Source organism: Sceloporus occidentalis, unplaced genomic scaffold, assembly GCF_023333645.1.
Source record: "Sceloporus occidentalis isolate IW3139 unplaced genomic scaffold, rSceOcc1.0.p SCAF_20, whole genome shotgun sequence".
NCBI lineage: Eukaryota > Metazoa > Chordata > Lepidosauria > Squamata > Phrynosomatidae > Sceloporus > Sceloporus occidentalis.
In genome coordinates, this window is record NW_028317000.1 from 10,516,307 (window position 1) to 10,533,264 (window position 16,958).

At 47.7% G+C, this 16,958-nt stretch overlaps 1 protein-coding gene across 1 annotated transcript; it reads left to right on the plus strand.

Moving 5' to 3' along the window:
- The first annotated feature begins 1,181 nt into the window (after window positions 1-1,181).
- TMEM151A (transmembrane protein 151A) lies at window positions 1,182-16,563 on the plus strand. The gene is made up of 2 exons (XM_089483398.1): window positions 1,182-1,427; window positions 12,435-16,563. The coding sequence occupies exons 1-2, from the start codon at window positions 1,305-1,307 to the stop codon at window positions 13,794-13,796; spliced, it is 1,485 nt and encodes a 494-aa protein (XP_089339524.1). The 5' UTR covers window positions 1,182-1,304; the 3' UTR covers window positions 13,797-16,563.
- The last annotated feature ends 395 nt before the right edge of the window (window positions 16,564-16,958 follow it).

A 16,958-nucleotide genomic window follows, 5' to 3' on the forward strand; every position in this document is an offset into this window, starting at 1 on the left:
GGATGGCCATCTGTCACAGGGGATGCTTTGATTGAGAGTTCCTGCATGGCAGAATAAAGGGGTTGGACTGGATGGCTTTCCTTGGGGTCTCTTCCAACTCTTCTATGATTCTATGATTCTATGATGCAATTGCCCAGTAGAAGGCTCTCTCTAGGAATCTCAGTCTGGGTCTTTCTGTGCAAGTTTTGGTGAAAGTTGAGCATAGAGTTGTGCTGGAGGACCCAGATCTTCCTGAAGAAAACATGTATCAATAAAATCAATGAATAATCACATCCGCAAAAGAAATGTGGAGGGATGAGTGTATCTTTAAATGCTGTGTGATACTGTAATTTAAAAGTGTAACTTTAATTTTGCTGTTGTTCCTGTCACAACTATTATCCATCCAGTGTCATGTGGGAATTAAGATCTGTAAGACTATAAGGCTATTTATTAGAGGGACTGTGGATCTGCCCCATGAACCTCCTTAGAGCCCTGAGCTCCTCAGGAGGAGGCCTCCTCTCTCGGCGGCTGCTCCTGCCCTTTGCCATGGATGCCCTTTGGACAGAGTTCAATCCGCACACAGTTCTCATTTGCAATCCGTTATTGACACCGATTTTTTCTAAACCGATTCATGAATTCGAAGGAAGGGGGTGTTCCCACTGGCTTCTACTCCGTGTTACAAATCGAATCCAGGGTACAGCCTTCCTATTGGAAACCGAATTAACTCTAGAACATGTCCTTTCAACCCGGATCATGCTCTAAAGGCAGAGGGAGAAGCAAGGCTGGCTCCCTCCCTAATCCTGGGGCGGCTGTTTGCAACCCAGGGTGGCTATTATCACGGTTCCAGGGTGGGTTTTCATGTCTGTCGTGTTGTATTGATTTTAGCAGGGCTGGGGAGCCGGAGTAAGAGTCAGGTGTAACTCAGGAGGAAGAGGTTCCTACAGGAGCTGGAGTAGCCAAATAACCTCTCATTCCTCACGCCTGTGATTTTGTTGTACGGTTGTTGTTGTTGTTGTTGTTGACTGCTGCCTTGGAGTTGCTCTCAAGGCCTGGCGGGGCTGCTCCTGCCCAAGAAGGACAACGACGATCAGGAGGAGGAGGAGGAGGAGGAAGGCGGAGCTGCCGGAGAGGAGCGGCGGCGGCGGCGGAGGAGGAGGCGGCCGTCGGAGGGCGGTCGGGCGTGAGGGTGTGCTGCTGCCGATGCCGGTGCCTGGGGTCCCCCGGGGGCGTCTCCGTGGCCTTCGCGGTGTCCGCGGGCCCTGGCCCCCGGGCTGCCCCTAGAGCCATGCGCCCGGGGCGGCTGCGGGCGGCGCCACGCGGGAACCATGCCGGGGGAAGAGGCCGGGCAGCATCCGCAGCAGCCTCAGCCTCAGCAGCAGCAGCCTCAGCAGCCAGGGGCCGGGGAGCGTCCCACCCTCCACCCGGATGGGGGTCCCCCTCGGGAGGAGGTAAGCCAGGCAGCGGCCCCGGAGCCGGAGCGGAGGGAGCCCGGCGCTGGAAGCAGAATGCAGCCCCAGGCGCCCCTCTACGGAGCCCCCTTTCTCAGGACTCAGGAGACACCAGGCGTCCTCCAAATGGAGGACGCTCTTAGAGCACCCCCTGCTTCTTAGTCAGGATGGAGGATGGAGGACGACCCTCAAAACGCTCCGATGAAGATCATGAGTCCGTGCCGCTTCTTAGTCGCGCGGAGCATTGGATGACGCTTTGGAATTCCTCCCGGACGGGAGGTTGAAATGGAGGACGCGTCCTGAGGGGGGAGGGGTTACGACGACCAAGAGTCCTCAAAAGAGAGGACGGTCCGGGAAAAAGGGAAGGCGCCCCCCCAAAACACAACCTCAGGCGCGCTCCTCTATGGAAAAGCCCGCGCTTCTTCTTAGGGCGGAGGGCGTTTTGGAATGGCTCCTGGATTAGGCTTGGGATGGAGGGCGCGTCCGGGAAAAGGAGGGCACTCTCCGCGGGGAGGGGTCCAAACATGGCCCCCTCAGCCTCCCTCAGAGGCGGAGGAGGAGCAGGGAGCAGCGCCGCTTTTGCTGCAGGGCCTCAGGAAGAGCTCCGCCTGGGTTTGGCAAGGAGGGAGGGAGGGAGCGAGGGAGGGAAGGGGCCCCCAATCTGTACCTTTCCCTCTTAGAAATGTCCCCTCGCAAGGGTCCCTTTTTTCCTCACAAACGCTCCATTTCCCCTCACAAATGTCTCTTCACAATTCTCCCCTCAGAAACCTCTCCCCCTGCCCCCTTTTTCCCTCATCAAGGTCCCCTCCTCCCGTGTGAGGGAAAAGGGGGAAAGGGGGCCAGGTTGGGGTGCCTTCTTTGCCTTGGGCGCGGCAAAAAGAGGGAGCGCCCCCCCCCCCAAAATGGACTCCCACTTTGGAGTGAAGGGGGAGGGTAAAGCCTCGAAGTGTTTCTCTGGGTGGGTGTTTAATCTCGTTTCCCCGTGAAGGAGGGAAGGAAGGAGGGAAGGAGGGCGTCAAGGCAACGCGGGGATGATGGTGGGTGGGGGGGGGGGGAGAGAAGTTCTGCATTGCAGCACAGCCCAGGCTGCCTCCTCTCCTCCTCTCCTCCTCGCTTTGCTGCTTTTCCTGCTGGTGGCTGCGGCTCCTGAGGCAGATTTGGAGGCTGAGGGGAAGAAAAGAGGGGAGGCACAAAAGGGGGACAGAATAGCTGCATCCAGAGCGGGGAAATAACCCGTATTGATACTGCTTTGACCGCCCTGGTGCTGGTGCCACAACTAGCTACCATTCCCAGAATTCCATAGCCTCGAGTCAGGGCGGCCAAAGCAGTATCGAAACGGGTTATTTCCCCTCTCTGGATGCAGAGATGGGAGGAGAGGGCAAAAAGGTACCAAAAAGTTCCCTCACAGCCGGGAACCGGCTCCCCTCCTTCTTCATAGAGTCATTATTGACTCTAGCAGAGGGTTGTCCTAAGTTTGAGTCAACATATTAGCAGCAGCAGCAGCAGCAACAAAATGGCTAGAATTGCAGAGTTGGAAGAGGCCCCAAGGAGGGCCCTCCAGTCCAAGCCCCTTCTGCCATGCAGGAACTCTCACTCAAAGCATCCCCATTGACAGATGGCCATCCGGCCTCTGCTTAAAGACCGCCAAAGAAGGAGACTCCATCACTCTCCAAGGCAACATACTCCACTGTCAAACAGCCCTTACTCTCTCCTAATGTTGAGCTGGAATCTCTTTTCCTGCAGCTTGCATCCATTGTTCTGGGTCCTGTTCTCTGGAGCAGCAGAAAAAAAGCTTGCTCCCTCCTCAATATGACATCAAGTATTTAAACAGGGCTATCATATCACCTCTAACCTTCCCTTCTCCAAAGTCGCTTCCTCCTCCTCTTCCTCCTCTGTCACCAAGTTTGGCAGGTAGACTCAGTCTCTTTTTAAAATTAGAGTTGAGCAAACCATTTCCCACATTTCCCTTCCTTTCCAGGGAAAATGAGAGAGAGGTAGGGAGGGAGTCCATCCTGGGCCTCCCCAGGTAGAGTGTCTCCATGATCTGCCTTAGAAGAGAAGGCCTATTCTATGGCCTTCTTCCTCCGCTCCATAAATGTCTGGGAATGGGCTGTGCTTGTGGGTGAGGTTGCGCTGCTCCTCACACTCCGCCAAGGAGACTGTGGGTAGTATTTTCTGGATGCTCAAAAGGACCTGTTAAGCTTTTCTGGGTCTTGAATCAGGTTCCCTTCACTGCTGGTGTGTGTCTTTAAGCCATTCCTGACTTATGGTGACCCTCAGGTGATCCTCTCCTGGGGTTTTCTTGGCAATGTTTGTTCAAAGGTGGTTTGCCATTGTCTTCTCCTGTGGCCGGGAGCATGCCCAAGTGTACGGTTTAGGTTAGTGTACATTTGGTTTGCCATTGCTTTCCCCTGAGGCTGAGAGCATGGGACTTGCCCAAGACCACCCAGGTTCCCTTCCCTCCCAATTCCCTCTACCAGTCATGGTTGAAATCTGCCAAGGAAGTAGTGGCATCAGCCAGTTTTAGGCCCAGGACATGGCTTGTAACTTAACACTCATGGGATTACATCACGCTTGCACAGTGTTGCTTAGTCAGTTGAGTTGTTGTGCAACCAATGCATAATGCACATGAGTGTTCAGTGCATCTCTGTGCAACTTTCTGCAATGTGGATTCACATCCATGTGCAATGCCCAGCTATGTCCAGTGGAGCCATATCATCACTTCCACTGGCATGAACAGAATAGAGCTGTTCCTCATGGGACAGTAATAATAGAATCATAGAGTTGGAAGAGACCCCAAGGGCCACCCAGTCCAACCCCATTCTGCCATGCAGGAACTCTCAATCAAAGCGTCCCTGACAGATGGCCATCCAACCTCTGTTTAAAAACCTCCAAAGAAGGAGATTTCGCTATACTCCAAGGAAGTGTTTTCCACTGTCTAACAACTCTTGCTGTCAGGAAGTTCTTCCTAATGTTGAGGTGGAATCCCTTTTCCCGGAGCTTGCATCCATTGTTCAGGGTCCTATTCTCTGGAGCAGCAGGAAACAAGCTTGCTCCATCCCCAATATGACATCCCTTCAAATACCTAAACAGGGCTATCACATTACCTCTGAGGAAGTAGACGGAAGTCTTGGAAAGCTCATGCTGCCAACTTCTTTCTTTCAGTTAGTCTCAAAGGTGCTACAAGATCTCTGTACCTTGTCCTGAAAATGTAAGAGCTTGAGAGGATCCTGTCAGGTCCAACCTCCTGCTGGTGGAGGAACCCACGGCTAAAGCATCTCTTATAAGTGACCAACCAACCATGGATTAAGAACCTCCAAGAAAAGCATGTCCACCACCTTTCAAGGCAGTCAACTGGTTCTTACCATCAGGAAACTGTTCCTAATGTTTCTTTGGAATGGCCATGCCTGTCATTTGAATCCATTGGTTTGGGTCCATAGCAGAAAACAAGCTTGCTCAGTCTTTCACCCGACATCGTTTCAACTTAGGACACTGGGAAAACATTGGCCCAAACCTAGCTTTCCACACTGGCCCTATGGGACTTTCCATCTAGTACTGAAGAGGATGCTAAGCATTCAGCCTTTCTGGAAAGGGGCAGGCAGGCCCTAAATTAGTGCCAGATTTCTACCCAAGCTAAGCTGAAGTTTATGTGCAAAGAAGAACAGGATCCAGGGATCCTCCAGGCTTTATTGTGGCCTCTGAAGTTCTCCAGTCCAAAACCAGTGGGGCATAAGGGAAAGGCCACTTGATGTACCCTCTGTGCCATCCCTGCTTGCAGCTGGAAAATCCCTGTTTTCTTGATCTCCTGGTTACCTAGAAATTTAATGCTGATATTTCAGGAATATAAAGTGGTTTTGCAATACAGTTGCTTATCAGAAGTCACTTAAGCACACAACCCAAAGGTGAATCCAAACATACAAGCAGCAGGGTTGCTCCATGCTAACAAATCGGTTTGGGCAATTTTTAATCTGCTGGTCTTTAGTCTATGGTCCAAAATCCATTGCAGAAATCATCAGAGGCCGCTTTAAGTGCCCTGGCTCAGTTCTAAGGAATCCTGGGAATTGTAGTTTATTGTGGCACCAGAGCTCTCTGACAGAGGAGGCTAAACATCTCACAAAACTACAGGTTCCAGAATTCCCTAGCATTGAGCCAAGGCAGTTAAAGAGGTCTCAAAAGTGGCTCATTTCTGCAGTGTGTTTTGGACCTTAATTGCCCATGCAAGGCCAAGCCACCGAAAATACATGCTGGTACCTTCTTATCAGAGATGTTGCTGAGGAAATCTATTTCCTTCTGCCATTTTAATGGTATTAGCTTAGATCCGGGGAACCAGGGAGCTTGAAGAGTGTGAGAGATAATGTTTCCTCTGCTAGTCAAAATGGTCTGGCCATTTGATCCTTTGAGTCACTGAAGGTTTGTTGTTGTTGAGTGACTTCAAGTCCTTTCCGGCTTATGGCGACCCTATCATGGGTTTTTGTTGGCAAGATTTGTTCAGAGGAGGCTTGCCATTGCCTTCTTCTGAGGCTGAGAGTATGTGACTTGCCTGAGTCTACTGCTTTTAAAAAGACACCCCAAGCCCTCATGGTTGGCAGAAGGGAGCTGTCCGTGGTGCTGACTCTTCAACAGCCTCAGCATTTCCAGATGGCTCCTTTCAAGTTGAGGTTCAAACTCCTCTGAGAGGGTTCAGGGCCCCCTTCATATGGGAATCCCCGGCGGCCCCTGCAAAATCCCCTACCGATTTTTCATTGTTCCTCCCATCCCAAACACACAACCACAGATGCAGCACAACCTGGTTTGACTGTCAAAAGTGGCACAGATGACTGCCATGTTGCACTTTTCTATCTAGTATATGTATTTCCTAGCATGGATAGAATCCTGCTAAAGTCGGCCCAGAAAAGGGTTTCCAGTCACTTCCCTTAACATTTGTGAAGAGGGGGCAAGGAGACGTGGGACTACAGTTAGCCCTTCACATTTGCAGCTTTGACTTTTGCGGATTCGATTATTTGTGGTTTTGATTAATATGTTCTCTTTAGGAATCTCTTTGTCCTCCAGCGCAACTCTGCCAGAGGTTGACCATAGAGATGTGCTGGAGAACCTAGAGGTCCCTAGTGAAAACACTTCTCTAGGCATTTGTAGGTCCTCCAGCATGATTCTAGGATCAACGTCTGGCTGATGCAGACCATAGAGATGCACTGGAGGACCTGGAGATTCCTAGAGAGGTGTTCTCTGAATAGTGTTTTTGTATTTGTGTTTTTTCACATTCATGGGGGTCATTCATCCCTAACCCCAGCAAATTTGGGGGGATCACTGTATTAATAGGACTTAGATCACATACGGGGCTTATGTGTGTCCACTAAATGTTAAAGCTACTCTTGGAGTGCAGCTGTGAGCGTGTCGGTGGGGAAGGTCACATATTCAAAATGCACTTTTGATAAAACAGCCATATAGAAAGATAGCCTGCTAAGGAGCAGACTTAAATGGTATGTTTTCCCTTGTCTTTCTAGCTTTTTAGATGAGACTCCTTTTTAGAAATTGTTGCTGTCCTTCTCAAGACATCAAACATCTCAAGAGAGCATCAAGCTTGTCAAAGTGTTGTTTCTTTTTACCGTACAAGGAGCGATATGGCCATTGCAGAGAAAGAGAGGGATTCAGCCCCAAAGACAGGAAGGACACCAGACTGAAGTCTTCCCTGTGACTTTACACATCCCAGCACATTTGAGATGCGTTGTACCACCAAGTCCCTCAGCCAGTCTTTGGGAATTGCAGTCCAACATATTTGAAGGGCATCAGGTCAGGAGAGGCTGGTTATGGACACTCCTGGGTTGCTTCTGTTTTTATTTTTCAAGTTCTGGGAGTAGAGTCTCAAGATTTGTGGAATGGTGAGTGCAAAGTCAGGACTCAGGATGGAACGAGGAGCGAATAATTTGCATCCAGTCCCTGCTATAAGAAGGGAAGGAAGAAGATGGGAGCTGAGTATGTTTAGCCTGAAGAAGAGATGGTTAAAGGGTGATATGATAGCCCTGTTTAAATATTTGAAGGGATGTCATATTGAGGAGGGAGCTTGCTTGTTTTCTGCTGCTCCAGAGACTAGGACACATAGCAATGGATGCAAGCTCCAGGAAGAGAGATTCCACCTCAACATTAGGAGGAACCTCCTGACAGTAAGAGTTGTTAGACAGTGGAACACACTCTCTCAGAAAATGGTGACATCTCCTTCTTTGGAGATTTTTAAACAGACATGTTCCCATTTAGTGGCTTTTCAGCTTTTGTTCTAAAAAGGTGAAGTGTGAAGCATAGTCTTTTGCTTTTAGCTCTGCCCAGGAACCTTTCTGAAATTGAATTTGGCTGAATCGGACTGAAAGAGCTGTGAGCAAGCCATGGCTGAGCCATTCTTGATGGCTGCTTCCCATATTGATAAGTCTCTAGTCTCACAGAAGGAAAAGAGTGTTGCTGATGGGCCTAGAAACTGGGACTTCTGTGTGTCCCCCCCCCCCCCCCAACCAAAGGATAAATGAAGCTAAGGGTCCAAATCCCGGGCAGATTTCAGGGAATTCCCCAAAATAAAAAGCGGCCGATTTTGTCCATTGTCTGTTAGGGTTAATGTCGGATTAATGCTGAGCCAGAGCATTTAAAGCGGTCTCAATTTGGGTTATTTCTGCAGTATGTTTTGGACCTTAGAAATGGGAGGGAAGATCCCAGGAGTATATTTCTGTCTCTTTCTCTTTTCTGCTGAACCCTGGCGGTTGGACAAGAGTGGGATATCAGCGGTTAAAAACCTTCTCCATCCCATCAAGGATCCCTCTCTATCCCCACCTTTTGTTCCATAAACCCATGTTTCCCTGCATTGTGTTATTCATGCAAAGGGATGGCCTGCTTGAACACAGTCTTCTGCACCCACCTCTTGCTCCCCATAGGATTGTTCTAAAATCCATTTGCATTTGGCCCCTTTCCCAGAGGCTTTTACCAAGGGAGGGGGAGAACGGGGCAGTGGGTAGGGCCCAGAGAAAGGTGCAGGGTTTAAAAACAAACAAACAAACAAACAAACCCCAAAAGTGTTATTTATAGTTAAACCAGTTTTTTTCATTAATGTTTTAATGAAAAATATATATATCCTGCATATTATGTCAGTACTGTGAGACTTTGTTTTATGTATTTGAAAGCTTGGCCAACCAAGTTTTAGTACTTTCTAACATTAACAATTCAAAGGTATTAGGCTTTGATATGATTTACATCTCTCAATAAAGCACCAGTCTGTTCCTGCTTATTATTCCTATTAAATCTGAATATATGTTGTTGTTGTTAGCTGCCTCCAAGTCGACTTCGACTCATGGCGAGGCTGTGGAATGAGATACCTCCAAGCCCCCCATCATCTGCCTTTCTGTTGGGGTCCAGTAGGCTCAGGCTCATGTTCCCTCTGATTGAATCTATCCATCTGGCATGTGGTCTTCCTTGCTTTCTTCTTCCCTCCACCTTCCCAGCATCATTCTCTTTTCTAATGAGTCATGACTTCTCATGATGCGTCCAAAGTATGATAGCCTCAATATAGTCCTCTTGGTCTGTCCTAGGACCCATTGGGTTGTCTTTTTGGCTGTCCACAGTATCCTCAGCACTCTTCTCCAGCACATCTCAAATGAATTAATATTCTTCCTCACCACTTTTCACATCCGTACATAGTAATGGGGAATACAATGGCTTGGAGGGATGTTTAGCCTGGAGAAGAGAGGGTTAAGAGGTGATATGACAGCCCTGTTTAAATATTGGAAAGGATGTCATATTGAGGAGAGAGCAATGGATGCAAGCTGCAGGAAAAGAGATTCCACCTCAACATTAGGAAGAACCTCCTGACAGTAAGGGCTGTTTGACAGAGGAACACACTCCTTCCTCAGAGTGTAGTGGAGTCTCCCTCCTTGGAGGTCTTTAAGCAGAGGCTGGATGACCATCTGTCAGGGATGCTTTGACTGAGAGTTCCTGCATGGCAGGGGGTTGGACTGGATGGCCCTTGCGGTCTCTTCCAACTCTACGGTTCTATGATTCTGATTCTACATGCTCATTGTCTGTATATCTTATCATCCTTCTTGCCCTCCTCTGAATTCATTTACAGTCGCCCGTCCTAACTCACGGATCTTGGATCCGTGCCCTTGAATATCTGCAGAGGGGCAACTTCCGCTATTTCTAATGGTGGCGTGCCGGGGCATGAAGTTTGAATATGTGGGAGCCTCCATTTTTGTGGGAGGGACTATCCCCCGTGAAAGTGGAGGGCCAACTGTATATTCTTAAAATTAGGCATCCAGAACTGAACATAGTACTCCAGATGAGGCTTAACTAATGCAGAATATAATGGGACTATTTTGTTGTTAATTGCCTTAAAGTCAACTTTAACTTATGGTAACCTTATGAAAAAACGTCCTATCATCAGTAGCCCTGCTCAGGTCTTGCAGACTTAAAGCCAGGCTTCCCTGACTCAGTTCATCCATCTGGAATATAGTCTTCCTCTTTACCTATATCTTTCCCCTTTACCAAGCGTTATCATCTTTTCCAGTGAGTCATCTCATCTCATTGTCTTCCTAGCAGTCCACTGTATCTGCAGAACTCTTTTCCAGAATCACATCTCAAAGGAGAGTTGATTTTCTTCCTATCAGCTTTCTTCACTGTCCAGCTTTCACAGCCATCCATAGTAACGGGAAATACGATGGCACAGACCATCCTGACTTTAATATTCAGTGATGTGTCTTTACACTTCAGCATTTTGCCTAGTTTCTTCATAGCTGCCCTTCTAAGTCCTAGTCTTCTTCCGATTTCTTGACTACAGTCTCTAATGGCTGAGCCAAGATATGATAAATCTTGAACTATTTCAATGTCCTTTGAATGCAGTTGCCACTTCACTTGCTAAAATGCTGGGTTCATCTTCAAATGGTTCTCCCTTGAATAATAATAATAATAATAATAATAATAATAATACAATTTATTTATATTCTGCCTTTTCCTTGCCATCCCTTTATCTCTTATATAGTTCTTCTGTGTACTATTTCCAATGTCTTTTTACTTGTATTTGATCATGTAATAATGTGTTCCTTTGCTGGGCATAGAACATCCTCACTCTTGATTTAAATTTCCCTTTGATTTCCCAGATCTTGTGGAAGAGGTCTCTTGTCCATCCTTTTTGTTGTCCTCTTCTGTTTCTCTGTATTGCTTATTATAGTAGTTCACCTTAGCTCTCTGCACAAGTCATTAAACAGTTACATTCAGGGTTCTGGTTCTATTTCTGTCATCTTTTTGCTTTCCTTCTGTCCTTGACTGAAGAGTTTCATCTGTCTTCCTTTCAGGATTATCTTTCTTTTTGGCAACAGAAAATGACTTTCTGCAGTCTTCCTTTTATTTGGAAACTATGCTCCTTTTAATGTGGGGTGATTTATTTATGCTTTGCCTACAACAATAATCCCAAGGTCCTTTCCTTATGTACTACTGTGAGCCAAATATCCCTATTTGTGCATTTTTGTGGCTTAAATTAAATTTCATTCTATTAATTTCAACACAGTTTTCTAGTTTATCAAGGTCCTTTTGAATTCTGTTCCTACCTTTCAATCTGGTAATAGTCTGGTTTGACACCACTTTAAGTGCCATGGCACAGTGCTATGGAATTCTGGGGACTGTAGTTTGTTTCAGAATTCCATAGCATTGACCCATGGTGGTTAAAGTGGTGTGCAACTGGATTATTTCTGGTGTGTGGATGTGGCCATTAATAATGTTGTCATTTCTGCAGTGCGATGTGTTATATTTGCTTTTTTTTCTTGGGGATTAAAAATGCTTTCCTGAGATATTGAGAGAGCCAACTTGGTATATAGTGTTTGAGATTGGACTATGACTCTGTAGACCACAGTTTGAATCCTTACTCAGCCATGGAAATCTGCTGGGAGACCTTGAGCAAGTCACATTCTCTCAGAGGAGAGCGAACGCAAATTCCCTCTGAACAAATCTAGCCAAGAAAATCCTGTGATAGGGTTGCCTTAGGGTTGCCATAAGTTGGAAGTGACTTGAAACCACACAAGTTATTTTAGGGTTTCATTGTTAAGGCTATCTTTTTTGGTAAGCTATTTTTCGTTGGAGATAACACATAGTGACTCCGGAGGCTTTGTAATAAATCACAGTGGTATTACTTTTTCAAATAAACTTTCCAAGTTCTTCAGGATCTATACAGATCCTGTATAGGTGCATAAGTAAAGCTTGGGGAAGTCGTTTTTCAAGACTGTAACTCCTAGAATCCATCTTGGCTATACCAGCTGCCAAATGCAAGGAGTTGTAGTCCTAAGAATTACTTTTCCCAGCTTTGTACATAGGAGTAAGCTAGCAGGCCATTTAGTGGCGGTGGCTATGGCTGAATGAGACCTCTGTGTTCAGAGGCAGTGTATCTCCATTGTTAGGGATTGGCTATTGCAGTCATAACATGTTTCTGACATTCCTGAGACACACCGTTCAAAGCCCTCTGGGAAAAGGATGCTAGGTTACATGCCCCATTTTCGTCTGATCCAACTGTGATGTTGCTTTTCACATTTATCTGTTGAAATAAACATTGTTTGATATAGTTAATGGTTTTTAATATAATTACATAGATAGAATACTTTTCATTCATTGTTGAACTTATGGACCAGAACATTGTGGTGTAGTACCGTCTACTTATAATGTTAGTTGGAATTCTCTCTGTGTGTTTTTTTCATAATGGCCTATGTTCTACTGCTAGTCCCAACCAGAATATATCTACTGAACCAGTAGATTCACCTTTGTCTTCATTCACCATTCAAACACTGATTCCCTGGGTTATTATTTGTCATTGGAAATAACCCTCCTGATTCTGGTTAATATCTTTGTAAGCATGACCACCAGAAACTTGATGTGCCTGCTTTAATAAAAGCTAAAAATCCAAAGAAGAAACAACAATACATCAAAGCAGGAGGGACAGACTTGTAATGTTCCATTTTTCTTTCTTTCCCTCTTTCTCTCTCCTGCGATGAGCAGCAACGCCCTCTCAAGCAATCCCTCAGCAGCTCCCTCTGCCGTGAATCGCACTGGAAATGCCTGGTCCTTACCCTTCTGATGTACGGCTGCTTCGGTGTCATGGCTTGGTGCCGCCTCTCAACAGTAACCCGCCTGAATTATGACAGCTCCTACCAGGGTGCCTCCGTAGTGTACCATGACAGCCCCTGCTCCAATGGCTACATCTACATCCCTCTGGCCTTCCTGGGCATGCTCTATGTGGTCTACCTGGTGGAGTGCTGGCATCGGTTTGCCAAGGGCCAGATGCAGTACCGTGTGGACACAGCCAGTGTCTATGAGAAAGTCCAGCGCATGCAGCAGGCCACACCGTGCATCTGGTGGAAGGCCATCAGCTACCACTACATCCGCCGCACTCGGCAGGTCACCCGTTATCGCAATGGGGATGCATACACCACCACCCAAGTCTACCATGAGCGGGTCAACACTCATGTAGCTGAGACAGAATTTGACTACTCAGGCCACGGGGTAAAGGATGTCTCCAAGGAGCTGCTGGGCCTCTCCGATTACCCAGTCACCAAGCTCCGCTTCACCAAGTGCTTCAGCTTTGCCACTGGGGAGGCAGAAGCAGCCTACCTAACCCAGAGGGCTCGGTTTTTTGGTGAAAATGAGGGCTTGGACGACTATATGGAGGCCCGTGAGGGGATGCATCTCAAGAATGTAGACTTCAAGGAGCACATGTTGGTTTTTCCTGACCCAGGACGCCCGCCTTGGTACACTTGCCGCTGGGTCTTCTGGCTCGCTTCCTTCCTGCTGCTCTCCTGGCCACTCCGAGTGCTGGCCGAATACCGCATGGCCAATGTCCATTACCATGTAGAGAAACTTTTTGGGGCAGATGATGGCCCCAGTCCTCTGGACACCTCGGCAGCTTACGGCCGGCGCATCTCCCGTGTCAACACGGTGGACATGACTGAACTGGAGTGGCACATCCGGTCCAACCAACAGCTGGTGCCCAGCTACTCAGAGGCTGTCCTCATGGATTCCACTGTGGTGGCTGGCACAGCCTACCTCCGCAGTTGCCAGCGCTGCCGCCGGACTGTCAGCAGCAATTCCCTGCCTTCCCGAGGCACCCGGGCCCTCTATGCCCGCCTCCCCTTCAGCTGCAGCCGCTTCTCACTGGGTGGCGCTCGCCGGTGTGGCGGAATCCTCCGCAGCCTGAGTGGCAGCCATGTTGGCAGCAGCACCGAGACGGAGCCTCTGGAAAGCCCCCCTTGCTACCAAGATGCTTTGTACTTTCCAGTCCTGATAGTGCATGGAGGGGAGGGCTGTCAACGTAATGGGCAAAGGCCTGGCCCTGCAGAGAGGGCATCAGGAACCCCACTGTGATCTGAGGGGAGAATGGGTGGTTGAAACTGAGCCCCCATGGGAGAAAAAGAAAAGGGAAACAGAGAAGTCCACCCCTTCTCCTCTGCTGACCCATTTCCTTTGCCCTGGCCTAAAACTAGGCTCTAGGCCCTATCTTTGGCTGACCTTCTACCTGTTCCCCACCCCCAATGATTCTCTGAGAAAAATGAAAAATACCCCCCTTCTCTCCTTTTTTTCTGGAGTGGCGGTGTAGGTGACACCAATGGTCAACCTTGGCTTGTTTCTCATAATTCATTGCTTCAAAAATGCTGTTAAAAAGAATGTGATATGCTTTTTAGCAAATATTCAGAGAACCGATGAAGGAAAGTGGGGAAGGTACCTGGACTGGGGCTGAGCAATTTGTGGGGCTAAGGCATGCTCACCCCAGGAAAAGGAGGGTCAAGGAGAGTGTGGCAACCGACACGTTGCTTCCCGGTGGCTAAGAATGCTGACACCATTCTTGCTTCTAAGAATTTTTTTTTAACTTAGTGATGCTCACCCATCCACAATCATGAGGACTAGAATCATGCTTAGAATGTCAAATTCCATGCCCACATGTGCTAGAGCTTGTGCTTGTGTTGTGGATGTGGCAGACCCACTCCTTTGGTGGCCCGTAGATGCTTTAGAGGTGTGGGAGGAGGGAGGGAATTTCCCCCAAGACTTTGGAGGGAGATGGGCTATCAGAATTTTTAATGGTCTGAGTGTCTGTGCCTTTGTGAGAGGCAGAGGTCAAAATGCACAACTTTATTGCCAACCTCTCCCCAGATTTCTCTCTAGCATAAAGTATAAGTTGGTTGCAGACTTCTGGCAGGTAAAGGTTATTAATAGTTATTAGCTGTTAGGATACTGGAATAGAACTTCCATAGCCAGGAGAGGTATATCAGAAAGTCATGTGCTGAGATGGTCTGTGGCATGTATATCCTGGTGGGATTCCTAGAGGTATTTGGTTGAACACTGCAGGAAACGGAATGGTTGATGTTGCTCTTTTCCAACAGGGTGACCCTCAGCCACCCAGAAGATGGCTCAGAACTTGCAGTCAAGGCAGGTCGAGACTTCCTTGCTTTTGACCTCAAAACCAGTCGAGGAATACATTTCATAAGAGGATCAGTGGACCAAGTGTTATGAGGAAGGGGAGATGGGAAAGAGCAGCATCCATAATAATTTGGATGAGACCAAGTCTCAGGGCTGGTCTGTGCATTAGACAGGGAATGTGGTGGCTGCTTCAGATGATAGAGCCAATGGTGGCAGAATCCACCATTCCAGAGAACGCCAGGTAGTCCCATCCTTGCTTTTGCTATTCTGGGCTGGCCTTCTGTCTCGTTAATTGCCTTCTTTCAGTACATCACATAGAGTAACATTTGGAGAAGACCCCTGAGCAAGCAAGCAGGCCAAGAAGCAGGTAGGAAAGCCTCCAGCTGGCATCGCTCTGATCACAGGGTGCATCCTGGCATTGCTGCCATGCGGCAATGGAGCAGGTGGAGTGGAGATCAAGCAGAGGTGAGGCAGTGGAAGGAGAAGAGAAGAGAGCTCTGTGGCCCCTTATATGCTAAGCTCAAATGCGGTGTACCCACGTTGCAGTCGGATTGATCTGCCACTTTGCTCATTTAGCATCTGTGGAATGTAACTGAGTTGGTGCCACCTTGTCCTTAGGCAGGGAAATATCTTGGGCTGGCCCTGTTCCAGTCTTCATGGGGTAGCGTTAGTTCAGGGCCCTGGTGGAAAAGGAAAGAGTGATCAAGATGAAAACAACCACAGCCCTGACAGTATCAGGGCAAAAGTCCGATCATTGCCAGAGGCTGGTTTTACACTGGAGTGAGATTGGTGCAGGAGGGTAAGCAACTGGGGGCCTGAGACAAGTTCTCTGTTTAATCTTAACATAGTTGTTGGGACACCTACATGTGTAAGATGTCATAAACCTTCTTTCTTTCCCTCATAGAAACTGTCAGGGCATTAACTGCAGTCCTCTGAGGAGAAAGTGGTGGCCATAGCCCCAAAGTGATCTAAAACCAATGTAAGGTTGTGGTATAACTCTGTCACAGAAGAATGTATCCATGTTCCTGCTCCTTCAGTGTCCTGGTGTCAGGCCATTGCTCCCTCTGTCCTTCTAAAATCTATACTGGATCAGATGTCTTAAGCGGAGCAGAGTATCTTCTGCTCTATACCTATGGAGAGGTGGAGCTTTTTTCCTCCAGATTGTGTCTGGACTGTGCCGTTTGTAACAGTTTTCCTCCCACCTTGTGGAAAAAACATGGATGTGAACAGATGGGCTAATGGGGTACTTCTCGGCCCCTCCATCCCATTCTGGTTGGGGTTTCAAGATGTGTGACAGGTCAGTGTTCCAACATCCCCATGTTGTTTGACTTACATGTGATTTGGATCAAGACCTTGGTTTCTTTTCTGCTTCCTGAGGAAGGGGAACAAAAGATAGAAAACACTTCTTCCTTTTCTCAGGCACAATATAGAAGAAACCCAGTTGTACAAACAAAAATGTGGTGGACAGAAGGAAACTAATCAAATAAAGGGATGAGTTTGGTGACATTGGGATCAGACCCATAGATGTTGAAACAAAATAAAACCGAGCCCCTTGCTTTGGGGGCAATAAAGATCTTTCAAAGTGCATACATGTCTCTTGGTATGTCCTTGTGGAAAGGTGGAAAGGTGGGGTGTGTAGAACAGAAATCACGTCAAAGAAAAACACAGACAAAAGCATACAGCCCAGTCCTGGGAAAATCAACAGCGAACATTGGAGTCTCAGAGAGAGCACTTCACTGGATCTGTTTTTAACTAGATAATAAATATGGGGCTTCTTGTGTTGTGCTCGGCTATTTGAGGTGTGTCTTCTGCTCTGCTTGCTGGTAAATTTGAAAGGCAGTCACTTACCATGGCTGTCCTCATTTCCATCCTACCAAGGAGAATCCAAAATGCTGCATGTGTCTATATTGACAAAGCCGTTCTAGTGGGTTTCATCTCCAAGTTAACAGGAGAAGGCCTTTTGTAAAGGTAATGAGTCTTGCCTCTAGTTACTCCCTCATGACCAAGCCAGCCTAAAATGTGAAGTCAAAGGTTTTCATGGCCGGCATCCATAATTTTTTGTGTTGGGGAGAGGGTTATTTGGCCCAAAAAATCCACAAAAACCCAGCCTAA

What these genes read in the sequence shown, in the direction of transcription:
- TMEM151A (XM_089483398.1), top strand. Translation starts at nt 1,305, where the DNA reads ATGCCGGGGGAAGAGGCCGGGCAGCATCCGCAGCAGCCTCAGCCTCAG. An exon ending in GGGGTCCCCCTCGGGAGGAG is followed by an intron (nt 1,428 to 12,434) that starts GTAAGCCAGGCA and finishes TGCGATGAGCAG; the next exon opens with CAACGCCCTCTCAAGCAATC.